This window comes from Myxocyprinus asiaticus, chromosome 12 (genome assembly GCF_019703515.2).
Source record: "Myxocyprinus asiaticus isolate MX2 ecotype Aquarium Trade chromosome 12, UBuf_Myxa_2, whole genome shotgun sequence".
NCBI lineage: Eukaryota > Metazoa > Chordata > Actinopteri > Cypriniformes > Catostomidae > Myxocyprinus > Myxocyprinus asiaticus.
In genome coordinates, this window is record NC_059355.1 from 46,942,940 (window position 1) to 46,969,302 (window position 26,363).

Below are 26,363 nucleotides of genomic sequence, written 5' to 3' on the forward strand. Positions count from 1 at the left end.
CTTAGCCTAAGGAGTTTAAGTAATCAAAACTGCAACAGGTTTCAGAATGCACTAGAAAAAGAAAAAAAGTAAAACATGGGGAAACAAACAAAATCATCAAAATTACAAGTCAAAGTAAGCCATCTAAAATGTGATAATATGCCATAATCACTCCTTCGTTTATTCAATGTACTTGTTCCACGCAAACAGTTAGCTTTGCTCGTCCACATCACGTGCTTTGACTGCAAGCAGAAGGAGGCTATTTCAAGAAAAAGAACTACAGACACAGAAATTGAGAAGAGAAAGCAGATTTTGTTGCATACTGAGTCCAGGAAATCAGCACCTTATGAAACTGGGTGAAATGTACCAAGAATTTACTCAAAATGTGCAATGCAATCCAAGTCTTATCACAGATCATAAACATGGTTTAATTTCAGAGAGTTTCAGATTGCAAGGGATTGGTTTACAGACTACCGAATATACTGAATTAATGTTGAGGTTGACCGATAGTGGATTTTGCAGATACCGATAACTAAGCTGGTGGAAAATGCAGATAACCAATTAATCAGCTGATGGCTTTTAAAAATCCAATTACTGACTGTTTAAAAAGTCTTACCTTACTGTGATAGGCACAGACAAAGGCAACAAGTGTCCAAAATTAATAAAATCTGAGATGCAGTTTATTGTGCAATCAAAATCCCAATAATAACCATTACAAAATAAGATTTGGTGCATGCGGCCCTTTAGCTATGAACATGCCCGCAATACACCGGGAACTCCTATTTTGAAATGTCTGTGCTCCCTGCTCACACAAACACATTAAGGGAAATTTATGGGAAACATGCACTCTTACAATCATCTACAATGTATTACAACAGTACCGCTATAAAGTAAACATTGTCATTAGGGCTGCAACTAATGATTATTTTGATAATCGATAAATCTTTGATTATTTCTTTGATTAATTTTATATAAAAAAAAAATCTAATTTGCACATTTTTCACTGGGCTGTAAAGTGACGTCACTGACAGAGCTTCTTTGTGGTCATCACAAATATCCAGCTAATCAATAATACAATTTGTTGTAGATTATTTCCATTATGTATAATTAGCGATTTTATTGATTAGTTGTTGCAGCCCTAATTGTCATAGGCTAATAAATACTGTATGAGCAGTAATTCTTCAACAGTGCAGACTCCATGCTGAGTTTGTTTTTATTTCACCTCTAGAGGCCACTGTTATACTGTAGAACTAAGGAGTTCTAACTGTAAAATGAAACAGCTCCAGAAACAGAGGAATAAAATAAAATAAAAAACTAAACGGTAGGGGTTAGCGATATGACCAAAATCTTATATCACGATAATAAAACTTGACAAATATAGTCAAAGTAAAAAAATTAAAATAAATAAATTAAATAAAAAACATTTAAAAAACACATATTTGGTTTTAAATCAACCTTGCCAAAATACTACATTTCACATTATGCAACATATCAGTCTGATGTTGTTGACTAGTATTATTATAAACTTTCCTCAAGAAACTCGACATCTTCGAAGCATCAGGCTTCATGATTGAAGTCATCTCTGTACAGAATATTTGAATATCTGAAGGCAAACACGGCCAGTTTGTTTTCTAATTTCTAACAACATTCAAACAGAATTTTATTAAGAGTAATGATGTGTAGTTTAAAAATCCCACATGGCATATAAATGTTGGTGCATGACACATTGTTTTTGCTGTTTTCCTCATCAGTGTTGGTTAGAATGTCATACTGTCTAGCCATTTGAAATGTTTGACTTCCTCCAAAGCGCTTCAAGGTTAAAAAACAAACAAAACATAAAAAATCTCACTAGAAATCAAATGGGTCACGTAGGTTTTGTGGTTTGTGTCGCCATAGATAGCAGAGTGTCTCTGGAGCATAAACGGGAAGCCTGCTGGACTCACACTTGAACGCTATAGAGATAGCACGCCTGATAATCACGTGAAACCCAGCTGCACCTGTCAGATGAGAAGCATATTTATAACACGACATGAATGTCATTGAATTTGCTTCGGTGGCCGAAATTTCTCTTGGGCGGCCGCTGAAAAATTGTCGGTGTCTAAAAAACCCTGTCCATGTTTCTTCAATTGTCTTTTTCAAATATCACTTGAAGCCACTCTGCCTTGTTCCTCTATTTCTCAGACAGAATGTGTACGACGTACATGTAATGTGAATAGCAAGAGCTGTACATTTTTTGCCACGTGGTGGCGATTTTGCATAACCGCGATAGAAACGATAATCCAAGATGTATACCGGTTGTCAAATTTCTACAGGTTTATCATGTCTATATATCGGCCACCAATACTAATCGGCAGTGATTATTGGCGATAACGATAGTTAAGTAAAACTAATATATCTGTTAACCTCTAAATATAAGTATAGCCAGTAAATTCAATAAATGTCAATATGGATTAAACATGGTAAGTTTAGGTGTCAGGTACACTGTCCCAGGAGAAACCAGAAACCAAATGTGCTTAGTAAATATTTCAACAAATGTTATTTTTTTCCACTGAAATAATCGTTTACCCAAATTTGTCATCATTTCCTCATCTCCATGTCATTACAAACCTGTAAAACTTTCTGTGATAATGATATTTGCAAAATGTCCAGGGTTTGGAATGACATGAAGTTGAGTAAAACATTTAATTTACATTTTTAGGTAACTAATGTGCGCTGATCACTTACGCCACATACTGAAATAGCAATTTAGAGTAGAAAATAGTCATTCACCTTCTGTTTTTTCAGACTATAAGCATACTTACTGCATGCCAATATCGTCCTCTCCAAGACAATAACGCCTGAGACGTTCAGAAGAGTGTCTATAATAATAGCATTCAATACAGTGATAAATTACACCAATTTAGAGCACTGGTGTATAAAGAGTCATCGTCTGTGGTGCTGCCAGGGTCTTTGATCTCCGGTACGCTCAACACTGCCACCCGTCAAGTGGCCTAATCGGAGCCTGAGTCCAATTTACATTTCTGAGCAGACAGACTGATGCAAAACCATCTACAATGACACAAACAGCACAGCAGGTCTCTGATTGGCTGCAAGCATTTTAGCACCAATAGACTGAGATCAATAAACAAACAACATAATAAACAGAGCAATAAAGGAAGTACTACTGTACAACTAGTACAAACAACTCAACAGAAATGCATTTACTTCGGTGGACCTCAGCAGAGATTAAAGACAATATGGAATTAATTTAAATTCTTATTGATTCTTGTTGTGCAAGATTCCTTCATAGAAATATTTCATAGGGAGGGGATTAACAATATTAGCTAATAAGTCATAAATCATTCACAATCCAATTAAAGGAACACTTCACCCAAAAAAAAAAAAACATTTAGCTACTCATCCTCATGTCACTCCAAACCCGCTTGACTTTCTTCCATGAAACACAATTATATTTAATCGTTTAGCAGACGCTTTTATCCAAAGTGACTTACAAAAACCTTAAAAACATTCTTTACAAATCCTCCTTTTGTGTTCAACAGAAGATGATAAAGCTGCTGTAAACCGTAAAACCCTCAAATGACAACTTTACAGCTCAAATAATACATGTTTTAATAGAAGAATTAATGCAAGTGCTTTCATAAAATTATAAGCTTCATATTTCTGCCTTTTAACTCTCCAAAAATTGGCCCCATTCACTTCCATTGCAAGTGCCTCACAGTGACCTTGATTTTTGCTTGTTTTAAAGAAAAGGAGGGGTGAGTCTAAATTATTTTCTGTGGTAATCAACATTGTGCCACAAATGTTCTCCCAAACAGATGAGGTTTTTAAGGTTAATGCTTTTAGTTTTAAATCAACCAAACCTACCTCCCTACCCAAAACATAAACCTAACCGATAGTATCAGAAATAGAAAATGTGACATAAAAAGCACAATCTTTGAAGAAACCACTTCTTCTATGACACTTTTAGCTCACGTCAACTCGCGTGCTCTTCAGTACTCATACCCCGGACCTTTATATCACAAGTGCAATGCTCTATCAGCTGAGCTACCGTGCAATTTGATCATGTTCAAACAAACTTGTACATGTAGTTGGTTGTGTAATGCAAATGTTAAAATGTATCACCTCATGCACTAATGTAAAAGTGTTTAGAAGTCATAAGAGAGCATTGTGTGAAGAACAGGGTGAAAAGTGTTTATGAACTTATAATCTGCATTTTTACTGATTTGTGTTACACACTCTAACGGCGAAATCGTAAGGATTCATATGACTTTTCTCAATTTGGCTAATTCGTATGATATCGTACGACTTTCACTACAGCCAATGACATCGCTGGACATCGTTCCATATAATACGCAACAATTACTTGCTTCAGTCACACACACCAGTTTCCTTTCATGTTTACACACTCTACTGATTGGTTAGGTTTAGATAAGGAGTTTGGGTAAGGGCATAATATTAGTAAGCATGTCCTTAACGCCTCGTGCGTGAAACTCACGCTTGCTTCCGCATTAGACATCCAACTCAAATTCATACGAACAAACTCGAATATGAATGAATTTTCATGAGACTGGGTTGGATTTGTGTGAAAGTACATTAGTTAAGTTATTGTTGTTGTAGCACCTCTAGTGTTCATTTCACCAGGAAACTGCTGAAATATGTACAAGTCATGTAAAAATTATTTTGCAAAAATGTAGGTATAGTCATGTGATTCTATGAGACCAGGTTGGCCCTTTGTTACTTCTCACTGAATATTATGATACACTTGAAAATAGGCCAAAATTTTAAATAAAACACATAACACCACAAAGCCATAAAACTATTTATTTCTTCTTCAATTTTCAAGGGATGAACAGCAACACCACTTTTGAAATTTGCCATGCTGAGACTTGAAGATCTGACATCATGTTATGTAACAATGTGAGCAAGGTTGATGTAAGACCTTTGAGAGAAGTTGAAATAGGAAACCAAGGAGCCAGAAGTCTGTTTTCAAATGCATGTTTGTGAGGAGGTATTTGGAGGACAGACTTTCATTGTGAAGTGTGTGTGGGTGTGTATGTGTGTGTTTTGAAAATGTAAGTGTGACGGTGACTGTGCGGGGAGTTGTCCCTGTTCCGAGACGTGTCACCTTGACGAGTTCTTTTTGCACTCTACCTGAAGGTAAAAGAAGGTGCTGCTTTTATTAAGCAGTTTTATCACTGTCTGGAATTCTTACACCACCCCCACAAACCCCCTCTGAGTTGGACCTCTCCTGAAATGTATCCCGCTCTGACCTCTACTCGTCTCTGTCCCTCATAACAGCGCAAGTTACACTCCTCTGAATGATGTCATGAGACACAACACAATGACTCAACATTCGCAATATAAATAGTGCAACTGATAAAGCACAGAAGTCACTTGCCTTCTAGCTGTGCAACAATAGATCTACTACCTTTATCACAAAATTCCCTTGCCTTGTTTTGTGCATGCTGTGTTAAAGGTGAAGTGTGCAATTTCTGCACCATTAGCGTTACCAAACAGAACTGCAAAAATAATAACTGTTTTCAAAGAGATTAACCGAATGCAACCCCTGTCTGACATTGGTCAAACTGTTAGTTTCACCCCAAACTCATGGCATTGAATTCTTGCTTTCAAAAAAGCTATAAGGAGCTTAACTGTTTTGGAATTAAATGAAACAGAATGTAGTGGTATTGAAACACATTTCATTTGACAAGGCCTCTTGAAAAGACAATTCTCAAACATAGCTAAAAATATAAAAAATAAAAGACAGATGGGCGCCATGCGAGGGTCGTACGTGTGAACGTGAGCTCTGCGCACTTTGCTAGTTTTATTAATATTTGTATCACAAACCGGTGAGATTCGAGACACAATTCGGACGGTGAACTGAAAGAAACCTGGCGTGAATTGATGAATGTGTCGGCAATGCTGACAAAGGTTGTTGGGACTTGGAGGATCTTGCTGTAATACATCGACTGATCACTTTCACGGAGACGAAATTCTCTGAGATGGTTACAAGATTGTCGGACGTCGAGAAACGGATCGATTATCTTAGCTGCTAATCCACTAGCAACCAAGATAGATTTGGAGAGCTTCTGGGAAAAACTGGAGGATTTGGAGAATCGTAATCGATGAAACAACGTCCGAATTGTTGGAATTCCTGAGCATGAAGAAGATATATGGTACCGAGATATGGTAAAATTCCTAGACGGGCTCTTCCCGAGTCTGCTTGACATAACAGGCCATAAGCTGGAAATAGAGCGAGGTCATAGAGTCCCGGCTCAGAGATCCGCTAAAGGAGACAGGCACTGATCAATTCTGGCCAAATTTCTGAGATCATCCAATAAAGATCTCGTGTTACACGAGGTGAGGAGTAAAGGAAGGCTTTCTTGGAAGAACCATAACATTTTCTTGTTCCCAGACTTTGCGAATTCAACAACAGAGAAACATGATTGTTTCAAGGAATGCAAGAAACTCTTACATCAACGGAAGGTCGCTTCTGAACTGATGTTCCCGGCCAAACTAAGATTCCTTGATCATAGTGAAGCAAAAGTGTGTAAGCCCCCTTGAGCAACACTGATGCTTCACAGGATGTTTAAAAATCTTGGTCATGCAGATATTTGGAGACTTTTGAACCCATCTGGTAGGGACTATACATTCTTTTCATCAGTCATATGAAATTCATAAGATTTATATTAGAATAGATTTTTTAATATATCCAAGTCCCTCATTTCATCTGTTGTTGATTGCTAAATTGAAAACATATTAGTCTCAGATAATGCCCTGGTGTGTTTAGAGGTGTTGCCACATATGGAGAAAAAGAAATCATATAGTTGGTGTTTTAATGTATCCCTTTTGCAAAATTCTGAATTCCAACAAATGTTAAAGGCTGAAATAAATGTTTATATGGAGACCAACTGGTCCTCAGTATCCTCTGTGGGCGTGGCTTGGGAGGCACTTAAAGTGGTTCTTAGGGGTCGGATACAGTATGCCTCATTCATCGAAAAATCCAAAGCACGAATGGAGTTGGAAGAGAATATTAAAAGTGCCGAGGCAGAGCTGAAGCCCTGAATGTTGTCTGATGGCCTCAGAGAATTGACCAGACTGAAATACAGATATAATACTATTTTGTCACTGAAGGTGGAGTTTTGGCTATTCAGGGCAAGACAGTCATACTTTGAGTCGGGGGACAAAGCAGGGAAGCTTTTGTCTAGATATATACAGCATATAAAGTCTTTTTCTACCATTCCCTCAGTGAAATCTGCTGGTGGTGAAATATTTACCTCAGCCATTTATATTAATAATGCTTTTAAAGAATTCTATCTTGATCTTTATGGTTCCACATCTTCGTCTGCCGATGAAGATATTAGAAACTTTGTGGAACTCCCTAAGCTGACGACTGAGCACAAAAAAAATTATCTTAATTCTGAGATAACCTTGGAGGAGCTCGGCGAGGTAATTAAGGCCTTGCCTACAGGCAAGGCTCTGGGGCCAGATGGTTTTGCCGCTGACTTTTTTAGATCTTATGCTACAGAACTGGCTCCACTTTTGTTAGAGGTTTATACAGAAACATTAAAGAATGGAAAGCTTCTGCCAACCATGACACAACCATGGCCCGGATCAGTCTGATTCTTAAAAAGGACAAAGATCCAAGCGAGTGTAAGAGTTACCGTCCAATTTCCCTAATCCAGCTAGACATAAAAATATTGTCAAAAATTCTGGCTAACCAATTAAGTAAAGTTATGACATCTTTTATACATACAATTCAGGTGGGGTTTATTCGGAGCCGCAGCTCTTCTGATAACATTTCATCATGTCTCCATCCTCTGATTGGCATCGCCAGCAGGTGGGTGTGTCTTTAAGACCAAGCCTATACAATCTGGAGGGGGTCCAATAAAATCTATGTAAAATCTTGAATTGCATAAGGCACACCCTTGCATCTCTAGATGCAGACTTGATGTTTTTTAGAATCCTAGCCCACACTCCCTCCAATACCAAGTTTAAATCTTTCTCCCATAATCTCTTGAGAGAAGTTGAAGCTCCGTCCCCCAGACTCTGAATTAGCAGGGAGTAATACACTGATGCCTCATGACCTTTTCCAAAAGCAGTAATTACCACTAGCAGAGTATCTGCCGCTTTACGGGGGTGTATGCTACTCCCAAAAATAGTACAGAGCAGGTGGCGCAGCTGTAAATATCTAAAGAACTGAGATCTGGGAATCCCAAAATGTTGAACCAGATTTTCAAAGGATCTCAACACTGCAATGGCAAAATAGGGGCAAGAACTTCCTGTTCAATACAAAACCAGGGAGGGGCTTTCTCAGGTGGAAGTGACCAATGAGCCAGATGTCTGAGACCGAACACATAATAATAAAACAAAATCTTGGGTAGGCCTAGCCCACCTTTATCAGTCGGCCTATGCAGCTTATTGAAATGTAATCCGGGATGTTTCCCATTCCAAATGAAGGACTTCGCTATGCTATCAAATTATATATATATATATATATATATATGTGTGTGTGTGTGTCTGTGTGTGTGTGTTTTGCTCTTGTATATATGTTTTGTAGGAATCAATAAAAAAATGTTAATTACAAAAAATAAATTAAGATAAACTAGTCAAACTCACTATTTGACTAGTCGACCATTGTGACCTATCTCTATTTGTTTTTGGATAATATTATTTTCATTTTTCTAAGGAAGTTAATTCATTTTGATGAAAGTTTATGACAAACAAACAAAAATGTCCTTCCGAATAATGTGCAGTGATGAATTGCACACAATAAGACTAAATAGTAGGGCTGAAAAAAAAAAAAAAAAAAAAAAAAAAAATCGATTCTGTTACAAATTGCGATTCTTGAGCCAAACGATTTTAAAATCATCGCCTTGATGAAAAATCGATTTTTTATTTAATAAAAAAATACATGTTTATCTTAATGCTACAACGATTAATAGATAAATATTGGAAGCTATATTTCTGCAGAGTTCCACACTAACAGGTTTTGTCTCCGAGTAGTTTTGTCTCCTTAATTCTTTACGTTTCGTCCTTTAATTAGAGGTGGGGAAAAATATCGATATGTTAGTTTCGTGATATTTTTCCTTGTGATACTGTATCGATATTTGCTCACCAAATATCACTTATTATTTAAATTTTTCCACATTAATGTTGAGGTGAAAAAGAAAAGTTATTTGCCAAATCGATCTAGGAATTCAGCAACAGTGTCTTAGAGGTGCAGTTATCAAGCTTGACAATACGATTTTACAGAAGTAAGATTAACTGAGGTATTTTGAAAAAAGATTTTGTATCATATAAAACAGGCTAACCTTTTAGGTGAAATCACTTTTGTGTATTGAAACTGTGTTGTAATAATGTTTTTAAAGTGTTTAGGCTACTATTGTATTCATAAATACTATCATTTATTTTTATAAAGACTCGCTACATTGACCTAACCACAGAAATAGGGAGCCATTATGGTCTTATATGCTTCTGGCTTTGCATTGTAAATAGATATTAGAAAGTAAGCTGGCCTTGTTTTGTAAACTGGCACTTTTATATTAATTTATTAATTTCACTGAGTGAAATATCGCAATAATATCGTATCGTGAACTAAATATCGATATTATATCGTGTCACCAGTTACCTTGTGATTCCCACCCCTACCTTTAATGCACCGCTGCTACATTCATCAAAGCACCGTTCGTTCACTGTCAGACGTCAAAATCCTCTGCTGTGATCAATGTTGCTGTTATGCATAATCCTAAAGTTTATTTGAGAGGTGTTGTGGAGAGTATTTGTCAGAAGTATTCTGTCTAACACTGCTTTATAAATAGTTTAGCTGTAAAAGTGCTTATCAAACTGCTAAATGCCGTAAACTACATGTCACGCCCCCGCAATATTTATAATCTAACAGCCAGGGTATTCATGCGCAGTGGTGGGTAACTTTGCAAATGTACCCACCACTGTCAACAAGAAATGCCACTAGACACAAAGACACGTGCTTCATTAAACACACCCGATTATATTTTGAAGGACAGACGAAAGACATGCCGGTGATGGACTTGTCTGATTTGCTTTTTTGTTCAGAAGTTCATTTGCGCTTTGGCACAAACGCGCACAGTGCCATCGTGTCTCGCGGAACAAGCACGAATTGTGAGTTCTCACTTTTTTTTCCTCTGTCAGTCATCTGGGAGCAGTCTGTAAGAATAGTGTTGTCTATGAGAATGCTGCTCAGACTATCTCAGGATGCATATGCAAATAACATGCAATGACATTGGGACTACAGGTGAATTGTCATGCGTGTCATAATTCAGTAAAGCCCCAGAAATGGTTCTTAAACAAGTTTACTCTTTAGCCTCCATTTATGTTGCAAAATTATTATATTGATAACAGTAATAGCCTATGGTAATATGTTATATATTTTATATTCTAAAATAACTAAATTAGTTAGATAAGTTCAAATGATATATCGTATACATTTATTTGTTGAATACAAATGGACATAATGCAACCTTATGGGTTCCTTTGCACTAACTATTCGCCTAGCTCAGACAAGGCACTGACTGGTTGATTGGTAGTTTTAAATTGGTAGTTTTGCACATCCCTACCTTTTACCAGCAAATTATATATTTCAGAGTGAATACAATTTTCATTTCAGACACAGCTGTTCTATCAATAGACATTTATTTCTGAGAAAAAGGAATTAAAGTTTTTATCTTTTTATGAAGTTTTATATCAAACCATCAATACTTACAGAATCGCAATATAGCAATACATATCGAATTGGCTAGGAAATACAGTATCATTGTAATTACCGGTCACACAGCATCTTTACCGCATCTGTGCTATGTGTGTTTAGAATTAAATGTTTCTATTTTTGTTGTTTTTGGTCAACAACTGACAGTAAAGAACAGAAAGGGTATTAAATAGAGACATTATTCAATGACAAATGCATTGTGTGGATCTCATCTTTGGACACGCATTACACAGAACAAGTCAAATCAAACTTTTGCTCCCAACACGCAATGAAAAGGATCTCACTAACTATAATACTCATTCACTGCTGAGTGAAATCTGAACATTCACAAGCCAGTGGCTAATCACAGACATTTTTAGATGAATGACATGGAATTTGGTCGCATATGCGAGTGATTTACTCGCATTGTAGAGGGTTGCGCATTGAGTAAAAGTCCGATCTTGGGATATTAAGAAAGAAAATCGTGGGGGCCTGGGTAGCTCAGCGAGTATTGGCACTGATAACCACCCCTAGAGTCGTTAGTTTGAATCCAGTGTGTGCTGAGTAACTCCACCCAGGTCTCCTAAGCAACCAAATTGGCCAGTTGCTAGGGAGGGTAGAGTCACATGGGGTAACCTCCTCGTGGTCGCGATTAATGGTTCTCGCTCTCAATGGGGCACATGGTAAGTTGTGCGTGGAGTCTCCGAGGTGTCATGCACAACGAGCCACATGATAAGATGCACGGATTGACTGTCTCAGAAGCGGAGGCAACTGAGACTTGTCCTCTGCCACCCGGATTGAGGCGAGTAATGGCACCACCACGAGGACCTACTAAGTAGTGGGAATTGGGCATTCGAAATTGGGATACAAATTTTAAAAATAAATAAAGAAGATTGACAATCGTGATGCATATAAAAAAAAAAAAAACATTATTTTAACACCGCGTAAGAGTAAATAGGGTCAATTTTGATTTCATGTTGACCTACACATTAAACTTATTGAATTTTTTGTAAATTGTATATTTTTCTGAACATTGTCTATTAGTATATTGTACATTTTGCTGCTGCAACATTAAAATTTCCCCTCCACAGGGATAAATCCTCCACACTCTCTACTACCATACTTTTCTGAGTCATATAGAAACGTCTCAAAGGTTCAGCATAAAAGAGTCCTCCTGAGCAACCACTCAAAATATATGCTACACGCTCAGTTTATAACTGTAGCTTCCAGCATACTAACCCATTTATGCCATTTACACCATTTTGTGGCACAATTCCATTAGTTCTGTGACTGGCCACCCCTGGCCATAAGACAAGCCACATCCCAGACCATGAGCAACATTCTCTTTTCAAAAAAACTAAACCCAAAAGAAGTGCTCATTACTCTCAAAGCTTTTGTCTTTTCCAATTTATCAGTGAAGACCCTGGGAATTTTTGCAATCCTAGTAAAAAAAAAAGAATCTATACCTGGGTACAGAATGTATAGGCAAGGAAAGGATTTAAAGAGGCTTGGTTAAACAAACACAAGAGCACAAACTACTTCCTGCTCTGTGACATGATCTTGACTCCCAGTTGTTTTGGGATTCAACACTTGTCTTCCATGTTGTGGGCACATTCCTGCAAGTAAAACAAAACCTAAACCAGTAAAAATTCTGTCATCATTTACTCTCCCTTATGTTGTACCAAAACCTTAAAAAAAAAAAAAAAAAAAAAAAAACATACTTTTTTCCACTGAACACAAAAGGAGATTTTAAGCAGAATGGTACGGCCTCAGTCTCCATTCACTTTTTAAAAATGTGGGAAAAAATGCAATAAAAGTGAATGGTGATTAGGCTAACATTCTGTCTAAAATCTCCCTTTGTGTTGAAGAGAAAAGGTCACATGGATTTGGAGCAAAATGATGACAAAATTTTCAGCTGAACTATCCCTTACATGCATCCCAAATTCCCAAAATAAACGTAAATTCATTATGTATAGAATAAAAAGGTATTCTAATTAAAGATTAATTATTTCAACCAAAATGTAATTGTACTACATGACATTGTGCTAACTACGATAACAACTTGCTAGCATCATAATCATTAGCTGTGTCCAAATGACGCACTATACACTATGTACTTGCAATATACACTATGCACTCAGCCATGAATTTTCTACAAGGAAGCTATCAGCGTTTAACAGCTGACGGAAGTGACTTTACAAATGTGTTGCCGCTAGCTTTAGCATGTTAGCCAACCTCAGTTCAACACTTGTATCTCAAATAATGTACATATTCACACAGCATGGTGTGATGGTAAAGCATTCAACTCACATTTGTAAGTTGCGGTCTTCACTGAAGTTTCGCTAGTTGCCACATTCTCCATTATTTACAATTGTTTGGTCAGACCAGCAATGCAGCCAGGTAACTCCGCCCTTTCCGGTAAGTACAGCAAGCTGCAAATGCTTAAAATGTTCAACATTCCACACTCCGTTTTGACGGTTGAAGAAGTGCGGGTACTCATAGTATCCTTCTTTTGTTGCATTTTTAGTGTTAACATCCTACTCGCACTGCTAACACTACAAAATACTTGCTGCCTATGAAGTGCATTTAAAATCAGTTACTTACAAGGTTCTATTTCAGTAACCAATTCTGTGGCTCAACTTATAGTTCTGTCTTTCAAAATGTGCACAGATACATCTCTATTCGATCGAATGTTTAAATTTACATTTATGCAGACGCTTTTATCCAAAGCGACTTACAGTGCCCTTATTACAGGGACAATCCCCCTGGAACAACCTGGAGTTAAGTGCCTTGCTCAAGGACACAATGGTGGTGGCTGTGGGAATTGAACCAACAACCTTTTGCTTACTAGTTCAGTGCTTTAGTCCACTACGCCACCACCATTCCATGTCGAGGGCTCTTGAGTCACAAATGAATCATCATACACTTTCACTGATTGTCTCTGTGTTTACAATGCTGATGCTCAGTTGTTTTAATACTAAAAAAGAAATATGGCGCTATTAAAGTCTTCTACATAAAAATTGCCCTTTAATGTAATAAGAATAACTGCCTCTTGTGAACTGCTTGATTTGAGCCAGTAAACATTGACTAGTAACCCAAGAAACAAATGCCAACAGAGAGTTTTGTGATGTTCAAATTACAAAAATTCTCAATTAATTTCTACATTCAGAGTATTTCAAACTTATGTTCCATGTACATCTAGCAATATTGTGAAAGTGCTCAATTGAACAGACCAGAATATAGTGCTAAAGAGACCACAAACATAAGTTATCGATGAGTAATTATGTTGCGTTTACAGGATAGGAAATGCCAGAAGATTAATGCTGTGGTCATCTGTCATTTTCAGGCCTGACAGTATAAAGACATTAGTCAGAGCAATGTAAACAATGTGATGTGCAGAAAAATCCCATTTACACTGTACCAGCCAGGACTTGAGCACTGGGTGACGCTTGTCTCATTTTTGAGCCAGCAATGTGAACAATGTAAAACCAATATTTTCTGGATTGGCTTTATTTATTCATATAGAGGGATATTCTTTAGTTGAACATGGTATAGGCTGCCTGGGGGAGAGTGAGTGTCAAACTGAGTTTGTTCAATTTTTTGATTACATCTCAAGTCTGTCTCCCTACGTTCTCTCCCTGGACAGTTTTCTCGGTATTCTCTCTCCGTAGGGTGAAGTGTATTGTGGAGAGCACTGCTGTCACACCTGTTCCCATGCTGTCAGAATCAGAACACTCATGCTGCTGTACTAACAGGATATGACATACAGAACACAAATACTCTGGCATACAAGCATGTGCACAGTTCAGGGTGGCGAGGCGACAGGTCGTAATAAATAGTACGAAATGGCGAAATGGATAGAAATTGCAGTTGGCTCGTACATAAAAATACTTTTACTCCCAACCATCGAACAATGCACCTCACTGATCTCTGCCTGCATCACCTTTGTGATTGATGGACTATACTCTTGAAATGGAATACACAGACTATCTAACAAAGGACAATGCATCTATGTGAACTTCTGCAGTTAATCAAGGATGGACTTCAAAGACATTAGTCATAAATCTTACAGTTCATACAAAATCTTTGTTTAAACACTGGACTTTAACACAGTGCACACAAATAACTAATACTGGCATTATATTCATGCTGTTTAGCCAGAGGGGAACTGGCCCCCACAGTGAGTCTGGTTTCTCCCAAGGTAATTTTTCTCCATTAACCAACATCTTATGGAGTATTGTGTTCCTTGCCACAGTTGCCTTTGGCTTGCTTACTGGGGTTATAAATACAGTTATTATTTAATTACTTATTTTTACACACACTTCATAATCATATTTAATCAAACTACACAATGATGACTCTAAGGCTTTATAGATATTACGTTTTCATTTGCTGTTAACGCATGATTTTCTGTAAAGCTGCTTTGAAACTGTGTGTGTTGTGAAAGGTGCTATACAAATAAAAATGACTTGACATGTAACCCCTTACCCAAACCATGGTTTATGCCTGATCTCATAAAAATGTATGTAAACATGACAACACTTTTGCAATTAAAAATTATTGCGCTGTATAACACGTTTGGCTGCAGTTTTCCGGTGAAATGTCCAGCTGGGGGTGCCAAAACAGAGTGAAATGCTGTCTTATTCAGACGAGGTTTTAAGGTGAATTTTAGATGGATGTTTCATTGATTAAAACGTACCTCCCTAACTTTAAACTTTTGCCTGAACCTATCCAATATTATTTTAAAATATAAATGAGATGTTTAAAAAAGACATCCTTACCTAATCTACGCCTAAACCTTTGTTTTAAAATGCAGAAGCTAAATGAAAAGCACAATTTCTGAAGCAACCACATAATTTCGTGTCGCGTCTTTGACTCTGTCATGTCATGTGTCAGCTTGTGTTCATGGCTGGTAATGAACCGCTATCCTTCGACTCAAAGTCCAATGCACTATCAGGAGAAGTACCACACAAGATAATCAGCTTGGAATAAGTGTATATATGTAGGTGGGTCTGTAATACAAGCGTTAAAAAATTATAGTTTTTCAAAAGATGCATTAGAGTAAAAGTGTGTCGATATCATAAAATAGCATGGTCTGAGTAATAGAGAGAAAAATACGCATTTATAAAGTCATAATCAGCCATTAAAGTCATGATTTGAGTGAAAGTTAAGAAACCACACAGTTGCTATAGCACCTTAGTGTTCATTTTACCTGGAAACTGCAGGGAATTGTACCTGGAGACATGTATAACAAGTTTTGCAAAAACTGATATAGAGTCATATTTTCACTAGGAGACAGGTTGGTAATGTAAGGGTCAGGTCAAATAGAACTCATTTTATGGCAATATTCTGTCATTTCTTACAGTAACCAAATTTGTTCACAGACATTTCCTTTATAAAATTAAGTGTTAAATAGAAAGCTAGCTAAATTTGATGCCTACATTGTTTCGTGAAATTCTGTTTGTTGATTGGTCAGCTCTATGGGAATAAGATGGGAAAACCCAGGCATACTCTAGGCTTTAGGTACCTACTTGCTTAGTCAATATCACACCAAATAATGACAGAATTTTCATTTTTGGGTAAACTATTCCTTTAAGACTCTGTACTTCCTTTAACTGTATTTGTGGACCATTACTACAGAACCTCTAAACAACCCACACTGTTTCTTCGCTCCATGTATTTTCCAAATCAAACACGCTTTCGATTACCACCGGTCAACCTCACAAAATGAAAATGGATTGGTTACAGCAGGAGCACTCAGCTTTAATGAAGTATAATTGAATGGCCAAGTCTTTTGTTTAGATCTGTACTTATCTGATTCACACACCAGGATTACATGAGAGACTTGCAACCTGCAGACTAATGTTTATTTCTAACCTGGTCGACTTGCTAAAATCATACATAGTGCGTGTGTGTACCTGTTTACCTGAATTCCTGCTCACTTCAGATAATGACATGTTATACAGCTACAAAAAAAAAGCAACTCAACAGGCAGAACAAGAGAGCTGTGATTATTTAGCCTAAACTAAACACATGAGCATAAGGGACAGTGTGGTATGCATGGAAACCACATAATTAAACATTAATAACGATGCTATTTTCCAATTCAGATTGTACGTAGTTGGTGGAAGGCGTAGAGTAGAAGAGCTACATTATGTCATTGTGACAATTTGGATTTGGATTTCTCAGAAGATTCTAAATGAAAGAACAGCATAACATAGCACACAATATGAAGCATCTAGATTACATATGTACTGCAACCCATAATAGTGTACACATACAGCAGGTAATGACAGTGTTTGTAAGATGAAGAATAGGATGGAGGACTCTTTTTTTTTTTTTTCTTTAATTAAGAATAATTGTTAATATGAACTTTAAAATCGATTATAGTTCTCTATATGTTGGGCATATACACATAAAATGTAACTATATTTTTAGACATTATACTGTGGTAATTTACCAATACATTCTTTAAAGCCCGTTGGGGTACTATGGAAAATCATGGTATGTGAATATGGTAATCATTCAGTTTTATATAAGTACTGTGGTATTACTATCACATACCATCTCACTGTACCACAGTACTTATATAAAACTGAATGATTACCGTATTCACATACCATGATTTTCCATAGTACCCCAACGGGCTTTAAAGAATGTATTGGTAAATTACCACAGTATAATGTATAAAAATATAGTACTCCAAGGTACTTCAAATATTACCATGGTACATGTTCAAAAACTCAGTATCAACTTGGGACTTTAATATATACCATGATACGGAATGTTTACCATATTTATATTTCATGATATTTGCATCAATTTAGCATTACCATGGTACAAAGTCCAAAAAACATGGTCATCCCATGATACTTTGATAAGGTACCAAATGTTTTTCCATATTTGCATGGTACATGAAATCGCTCCAAGTACATGCCCAAAAGAATATGGCAATACTATGGTACCAAGTTAAAAAATAATAATAATTTAAAAAAAAACATGCTAATACCATGGTGCTTTGATATACACAGTTGTACTGAATGCATTTTTTTTTTTTTTATATTTACATGGTACATATCAGCCAAAAGAGCATGGTAATACTATGGTACCAAGTCCAAAAACCATGTTAACACCAATTTTCTTTAATATGGTACTTTTTTATCATATTGATATGTTACTTCAAGGTGCTCCAAAAAAATACCATGGTATTACCATAGTGCGTGTCCAAAAGAGCATGGTAATACTATGGTACCAAGTACAAAAAACATATTAACACCAATTTTCTTTAATATGGTTCTTTTTTTTCTTTTTTTTTTTTTTTCATATTTACATAGTAATTGAAGATGCTCCACAAAATACCATGGTTTACCATAGTATGTGTCCAAAAGAGCATATTACATATTAACATCATTTTTCTTTAATATGGTTCTTTTTTTCATATTTACATGGTACTTAAAGGTGCTCCAAAAATACCATGGTATTACCACAGTACATGTCTAAGAGCCCGATAATACCATGGTTAAAAAAAAGTCCAAAAAACATGGTAATACCATGGTACTTTGATTTACACCACGATACCGATTTCTTTTTTTTTTTTTTCCTCCCATATTTACAAAGTATTTAAAGGTGCTCCAAAGAATGGCATGGCAATACCACGGTACATGTCCAAAATCCAATGGTAGTGCCCAAAAAACATGGCAATGCCATAGTACTTTAAGCGAAATAGCATTTCCTCCTGCCCGATTCGTTGTGAAGTGTGTTTGCGTTTGATTCACGCGCAAATGAAAGCCACCAAACGCGCATCGGACGGATGCTGCTGCGTTCGCCTCCATCCTGTCTATCCATCACTGATCGAGCGGAACCACACATCATATACTCAAACCTATATGCCTACTGACATACATAACGCCCCCAAGTGAGTGAAGTCTTGGCATGATGTTTTTATGCAAGCATGCATGTGGCGATTCGCCCTGGGAAAATGAAGCTTTGTGGAGAGGCTACTGAACTGTAAACGGACGAATCGATCTAAACAAACGGATCTGCTAAGAATAATACACACACACACGACGTGCCATGACTTACCGAGCAGGAGCAGTTTCACCTCGCGCGCCGCCTTCTCTCCATCCTCGCGCAGGTTTTTGTCGATCATCTTTGATCTTTCGGCGGCCGCCTTGTCCTCTGCGCTCACCGTGCAGCCCATGATCGAACCGCGCGCACGTCAAACTTGCGCTTTCCGAATAATAACAAGCGAAGAATTGTGACTTTCAGCTCAACACAGTCAGTTCCACCAAAGCACAAAATTACAAAACTATTAACATACAGTGAAGATCGATCAATGTGATATAAACGCGCGACGTATCACAATTTCAAAGGTTTGATACCGAAATTCCCAGGCTTGTGATTCTCCATCAATCGGTTGTCATCAATTGGTTGTTTTGACACTGCTGAAAAGTTGTTTTAGTTTCCCACCAAATCAATAAGCTTCCTCTAGCACCTCATTTCAGATCAAAGAGCTGCCGCATTTAGAAGTGCTGCTGCTTGCTTTCATCTACCGCTCACAGTTCCTGAAATATAAAATCATTTGCCTGCATTAAATCAGATGCTTTACACGCAAGTGGTCAAAATTGGATCCAACTGAGAATTCTACCGCCAAACAACCTCTCATGTATTTATCCGTTATTTTAAAATTCAAACGGTCTGCATTCCGATCCAGGCGCAGAGAGATTAAAAATATTTCATATTCAAAAATCGAACGTTAAACTGTTTGGCGTGGCACGCTCCGGAGCAGCTGCTTTCTTCTGAGGAATAAACAGAGCGTAAGAATGTGAAAATGCCAAAGCGTGCAACACCCACCCACTGCTGAACAACTGCGTGAGAATATAGCGCAACAGTCTGGTTCCGGAAGTAAAAATCCCATTCATTTATCCCATAGACGAATTGATTTTCAACGATAACTTATTACCCTTTAAAGACAGACCTACCATGAGCTACGAGGTTGTTCATCAAAAGTGTATGCTTCCGTTGAAGCCAACCATCTGCATTATCTCAACTTCATTGTTTAAAAATCGTGTTTGATAGTGGAATTCATGGCAAACAACTACATTACCCATGATACAGCAGAGAAAGATCCACCAATCAGAGAACCGCGTCCAACGAAACCCGCGAAACGTGGCTCGAGCTTCCGCGCGCTCCCATGGACGCACTGTGAATGACGTAATCGAGTTGGTCTCCCTTCACCCTTAAACTACTTATATATTTGTACATATCGGGATATTTTGCGATAAACGTAAAATATATTGTTTCTATACTTATAACCAACAACCTAAAATCAACAGTTTTATATATTCCCATCGTTTTTTTTATTCAATGACATCATTCGCAATGCTTCATGGGATTGTAGTCCGTGCCCTCATGAAACACGATAAGTACACATCCATGTACCTTTGTCTTTATGTCCGAGTTTCAAATACTTTTTGCCTCAAAACAAAGTTCGTGAGGTTGTGATTCACCTCGGAGCTGGTTGGTTTGGTTCATGGCTCACAACTTTTTTATGAAGGATTTTATTAAAAGTCTATGGAAGAAATGAATGGGGGAAAATACTTCCGGAACCCAGACGGCTGAAAAAGTGGGCGGTCACTGTTGCGCTGTGAAATGCAGTAGTTTTTTTTTTGTTTGTTTGTTTGTTTGTTTTTTTACTGTTTCAGAACCACTGGTTAGCGGTTGGGAGTCCGATTTATTTAGCGAATCGGTTCGTCTGAACAATCGATTGAACTTTTAAAAAGCATTGATTCACCTATTATTTTGAATCGCTTGAAGGTTTTCGTTGTTTGTTTGTTTTTTTATGAAGCTCAGAAAAACAACAATATTTTCCACAAAAAACAAAGTAGTTTAAATTAAAATAAAATATTCCGAGGAAAAATATTTTTATTAAGCAGTGCATAAATTAGTTTTTAATAGCTTTTCTATATTCAGGAGCATACTGTAAGAGGCCTATTTACTACTAGAACAACAGAAAAAAGAGGCTTGTGGTTGGTAAATTAACAGCTATGATGAATGTGAACTTAAACTAATATAATGAGGAGATTGATTTACAAAAACAGGTCTCATTTTCAATACTTTTATTGTATTAAAAAATAATAATTCATAACGCAAATCAAAAGCACCAGTCATCATTCAAATGTGTCCCCAGAAGTAGGCTACTGCATTTAGTTTCTTTTTGTAGTTAAAAAAAATTGTGGTTACCACCTAAGCTTCTATAAATATGTTTTCGATAATATTATATATTGGTGTTGTTTATTGCAGCAACATATCACAAACATCGCAGTTTCACTGCCAATAACACTAGTGATGAACGTACAGAAGTTTTGCGAATCGGTTCGTATGAATCATTCAAAAGAACCGGATCAAAAGAACGACTCTTTCGCGAATCGCACAACATTACTACGTAAGAGCAGCACAAGACTGACATCACATATGTACTTGAACTCTCCTTTGAGCTTAAAAGAAACTAAAGACTGTATTACAAATGTTCAACAAATGACTAAAATTGTGTTTAGAGAGTTGAGCGATAAATAAAATCAATCATGCGATGAATCAAGCGCCCAAATGTATTAAACCAAATGTATTAAACAAGGTTGCACTGATTGAGCACATATGTGATCGGGAAATTGTTAAGCTTGCTCATTTAACATGAATATTTAGGTCATCTGACATTTGTCAAATGGAACTGCAAGTACATGCATCGCCCTTAAGTGTTAGAAATAATAAATAGGCTACAGAATTTTGAAATCTTTGCAGCTTTAACTAACAGAGTTAAACAAAGTTAAACCTGTCAAACCTAAAGGTAAACAGAGATTCACTATGATGAGGTCAAGGCATTTTACTCTGATTTCTAGTTAGTTTATACAGGTAAAAGATCCCAATACGTGATGTAATGACAACATGATTCTGAAAACTGACATTGTGCAAAATCTTTAGACACAGTAGACTGGAACTACTGGTTAATACGTTTATATTGTGCTATTTTATTATGATCTATAGTAAAATCAATATGTTGTTGGGGCTGGATAGCAAAATACTAAACTCATTTGCGGTTTAAAAACAACATTTTTATTGTCAAAGTGGTTCTATTTACACTATACAAACTAAATATGCATCACAAAAAAGGCAACACTTATATACATAATGTACGAAGCACTAAACATTCTAACATATGAACTCAAATGTATCACTTTAATAGGTGTTATTTGCTGGTTAGAATAAGGTTTTCCAAACAATAAAATGCAACTGTTTTCCCATGGTTCAAAATTGTGATTTTTGCAGTCTTATCACTGAAGGCTGTAACATTTGGTGTTTTCATAATCTTATTGAAAGGAAAAATGGCAGATAGAAAAAAATTACAAATGATAGCAATGTCAATGCATATTTAGGGAAAGGTTATATAAAATGGGCAGCATTGAGATGAGTAACCTTGACAGAATTTCAATAGCTTTCATTTTTCAGCACATGGCATATGAATCACAAAACAGAATTTTCAACATTCAGTACTTCTGAATTTATCTTTTAACCAATGCTACTTTGCATGATGCAAATATATCTAGCGAGGTTATAACTAGACATTATAATACTCAAATAAAATAAAAATATAATTGTAAAAGATTACGATCCATTGAGAGCTCTTTAACTAGCACTTTGGTGAGCAATGGCAAAAGAAAAAAATAAGTAGTGTCTAAAGGGTTTTGAGAGAGGCACTTTTCTATTGGATTTTCTCCTTCCAAAAATTATATAAAGAGTCAAATTTAAAACAATTAACAACTTTACAAACAAAGCAAAAGTTGTTTAAAAAATGTATTACATTGCCCTTATAATAGAGAGCAACCTGGCATTGGTTTTCAAACACAAGCATAACTTTGCTTTGGTTTTGATGTTTTAGCTGTCAAAGTTCAGACTGTGCAAACAGAACTTTCTATGATGTTCCTTTGAAGTCATGCTGTCTGCTATAATGCCATGTCAATAAATGTATTACAAGTTAACTTAATGATTTGTCATTATTCTTAATCTAACCATTAATGTTCTGATGTTATATGAATCAAGGGCGTAATTAGGAAATTTGGGTCTGGGTGTAATTTGGCTACACCACCGATATGAATACTGTAGTGACAATAAAGGCATGTTAACCTCATGTTGCAGGATTCCTTATGTTTGTCACTGTTTGCCACTTCCTGACCAGACCATTAACACCTTTCACGTAATATTAACAACTTGTGGTACTCCAGGACTTAAGTATATTTTTTTGCAGAATCTAAACACCTCATATTTTTGAAAACGCCACATAAGCCAGTAGCCATCAATGGTTTCCTTTAAACTAAAACCTGCTGTTTTTCAAAAGTTTCTCTGTTTCAACAGTTTTTTTAAACTAACCACAACTGCTAATACCAAAAACTGGTCCAGAAATACTCTAAAAATGACTCTAAAACAATGTTGAACAACACAAATGCAAAATATAACATTTACAACCGTTTTCATGAGAGCAGATTACTAAATAAAATCACTAACTAAATCCTTCAACATTGCTTAAAGAAATAGTTCACCTGAAAATGAAAATTCTCTCATCATTTACTCCCCCTCATGCCATCCCAGATGTGTATGACTTTCTTTCTTCCTTCAGCAGAACACAAATGAAAATTTTCAGAAACATATCTCAGCTCTGTAAGTCCATACAATACAAATGAATGGTGGCCAGAACTTTGAAGCTCAAAAAGCACATAAAGGCAGCATAAAAGTAATCTATACGACAAGATTTAATCCATGTCTTTAGAAGCGATATGATAGGTGTGGATGAGAAACAGATTAATATTGAAGTCCTTTTTTTACTTTAAATCTCCACTTTCACTTTCACTTCCACATTCTTCTTCTTCTTTTGTTTTTGGCAATTTGCATTCTTCGTGCATATCACCACCTACTGGGACGGGAGGAGAATTTAGAGTAAAAAAAATAAACTTAATATTGATCTGTTTCACACCCACACCTATCATATAGCTTTTGAAGACATGGATTTAACCACTTGGTTACATTTATGCTTCCCTTATGTGCTTTTTGGAGCTTCCAAGTTCCAAGTTTTGTTCACTGTTCACTTGCATTGTGTGAAGCTACAGAGCTGAGATATTCTTCTAAAAATCTTCATTTGTGTTCAGCAGAAGAAAGAAAGTCATGCACATCTGGGATGTCATGAGGGTGATTAAATAATGAGAGAACTTTTATTTTTGGGTGAACTGTCCCTTTAATATGATTGTTGGAATTCTAACAGGTGGGATTACGTCTATTTAAAGTAAAATATAGGTGTAATGTTTACTCATTTTCTGTATATCTAGTGATTGCGTAAATGGCATCAAGCATGCTGAGCACTCATTAAGCCACCATGATTTTTAAAGCAACACAAACAAAAGCTTTTCGTAGGAAGTACATGTTAATACTGTAACAAACCCTAATATTCATCCAGTGAATTGCAAAATATATTTGATACATTTAAATAAATACTGTATGTTTTCACTGTTTAAATCTCAATGTGATCAAGACATGCCTTGCATTTCACTATTTCTACTGTGTATATTTAGGAAAACAGAAAATATACTATATGACAGATAAATCATGTTGCTTTGGCACACTGAAATTGTGCAGTATGATAAACTGCACTCTTACTTGACCAAAAAGACTGCAAGTTACAGGACATAGTTGATAACATGACTTCTTGATTGTCCCAAGACTACTAGTGAGTAACCAATATACAAAAGTAACCGAGCTCACTTCATTTTTCCCCCAGAAATAATCCAAATATCTGCAATCTCTGTGATTAAAAAATCAAATATGTATTTGTAACTATTGCGCCTTTCTACAGTACCTGCGGCTGATCGTGGCAGGTATTAGGGCTTTGGGTTGATAAAGCAGAAAAAGAAAGTAAATAGAAAAATGACGTCAAGCAAACTTGAGCCATAACAGCAAATTTCTACAGGATAAGAGCACACAATAACTCTTTAATAAATACAAAAATGTCCCAAAATTTACATGATTAGCACATTTGAACTGACCTCTCCAGGTCTTAAAATTGCACTTGTACTAAAATGGTACCAAACACGTGAACTTGGTACTTATAAATTAATAACATAAGGCTGAATTGATCAAAGTCCTTTTCTGAATAATGGCAGTTATCTGTGGAAAATGTTGTTTTTGGGTCCCCCTCACCTAGGATACCCGCTATAACACAATAGACATTCACATTATAGACAAAAAAATAAAAAATAAGGACAAAAATCAAAAGTCATATCATGTTCCAGTATGTTACTCCACTAGCTAACTCTCTCATTCAAAGGCATGTCCACAAGCACACACACTGAGCAGGGTCTGCCCCCTAGTGGCCGCCCAGAGCACTGCTGCTGCCTGTTGTCCAATCAATGATGATGAAGCTCAAACTCATTATCATAAACAACACCCCCAGTCCAGCAAAACAGGCCGCCTGAGAAAGACAGAGAGACAGAGAGAGAGAGAGAGAGAGAGAGAAATGTAATAGTCATGACTTATATAATGCTTCAGTGTTGTATAAAGTACCCAATAGTCGTAATGAAGTAATCACATAAAGATTCCTGAAAAGAGAGACTTACAGTAATTCAAAGTAACCCATTATTAAATAAAAGTATAAATAAATAAATAACTGCACAGCTGATCAAAGTCATAAAGTATGTGATAGGATATGTTGCCTTTTCAATGATTCAGTGAGTTGTTCGATTAATTGAGAAGATTCAGAACTTCTGATTCGGTTCAGACAGATCCATGATTCCCAAATGATTTGCATCAGTGTTTGAAGTGGAAGAAAAAAAGTGCAGATACTCTCCATGTTAGTATTACATTTTTTTTATTTATTTATTCATTTTTGGGGGGTAAATGATACTCGTAGACCGCTTTTGTTCACAACATACTGCCAAAAGTATTCGCTCACCCATCCAAATAATTGAATTCAGTTGTTCCAATCACTTCCATGGCCACAGGTGTATAAAATGAAGCACCTAGGCATGCAGACTGCTTCTACAAACATTTGTGAAAGAATGGGCCGCTCTCAAGAGCTCAGTGAATTCCAGCGTGCTACTGTGATAGGATGCCACCTGTGCAACAAGTCCAGTCGTGAAATTTCCTCGCTACTAAATATTCCACAGTCAACTGTCAGTGGTATTATAACAAAGTGGAAGTGACTGGGAATGACAGCAACTCAGCCACAAAGTGGTAGGCCACATAAAATGACAGAGCGGGGTCAGCGGATGCTGAGGCGCATAGTGCGCAGAGGTCGCCAACTTTCTGCAGAGTCAATCGCTACAGACCTCCAAAGTTCATGTGGCCTTCAGATTAGCTCAAGAACAGTGCGTAGAGAGCTTCATGGAATGGGTTTCCATGGCCGAGCAGCTGCATCCAAGCCATACATCACCAAGTGCAATGCAAAACGTCGGATGCAGTGGTGTAAAGCACGCCGCCACTGGACTCTAGAGCAGTGGAGACGCGTTCTCTGGAGTGACGAATCACGTTTCTCCATCTGGCAATCTGATGGACGAGTCTGGGTTTGGCGGTTTGCAGGAGAACGGTACTTGTCTGACTGCATTGTGCCAACTGTGAAGTTTGG

The 26,363-nt window shown here is 36.8% G+C and overlaps 2 protein-coding genes across 5 annotated transcripts in view; both read right to left on the minus strand.

Moving 5' to 3' along the window:
* The window catches only part of LOC127449486 (guanine nucleotide-binding protein G(i) subunit alpha-2), a 71,978-nt gene extending 52,276 nt beyond the window's left edge, over window positions 1–19,702 (minus strand). The window contains exon 1 of one of the 2 annotated variants that reach the window (XM_051712956.1): window positions 19,684–19,702. Coding sequence is in view for 1 of the 2 variants with exons in the window: in XM_051712955.1 (XP_051568915.1) it covers window positions 18,785–18,902 (118 nt within the window). In the remaining variant the exon portion in view is untranslated. Of the gene's footprint in view, window positions 1–18,784; window positions 19,533–19,683 lie in introns of those variants that run through there. The other variant, XM_051712955.1, reaches the window with a different exon arrangement.
* Window positions 19,703–21,788: 2,086 nt separating this feature from the next.
* LOC127449483 (sodium-coupled neutral amino acid transporter 3-like) overlaps window positions 21,789–26,363 on the minus strand; it is a 48,203-nt gene continuing 43,628 nt past the window's right edge. For all 3 annotated transcript variants that reach the window (XM_051712948.1, XM_051712949.1, XM_051712947.1), the window contains one exon: window positions 21,789–25,211. In XM_051712948.1, coding sequence (XP_051568908.1) covers window positions 25,107–25,211 — 105 coding nt within the window. In that variant the 3' untranslated portion in view covers window positions 21,789–25,106. The remainder of the gene's footprint in view (window positions 25,212–26,363) is intronic.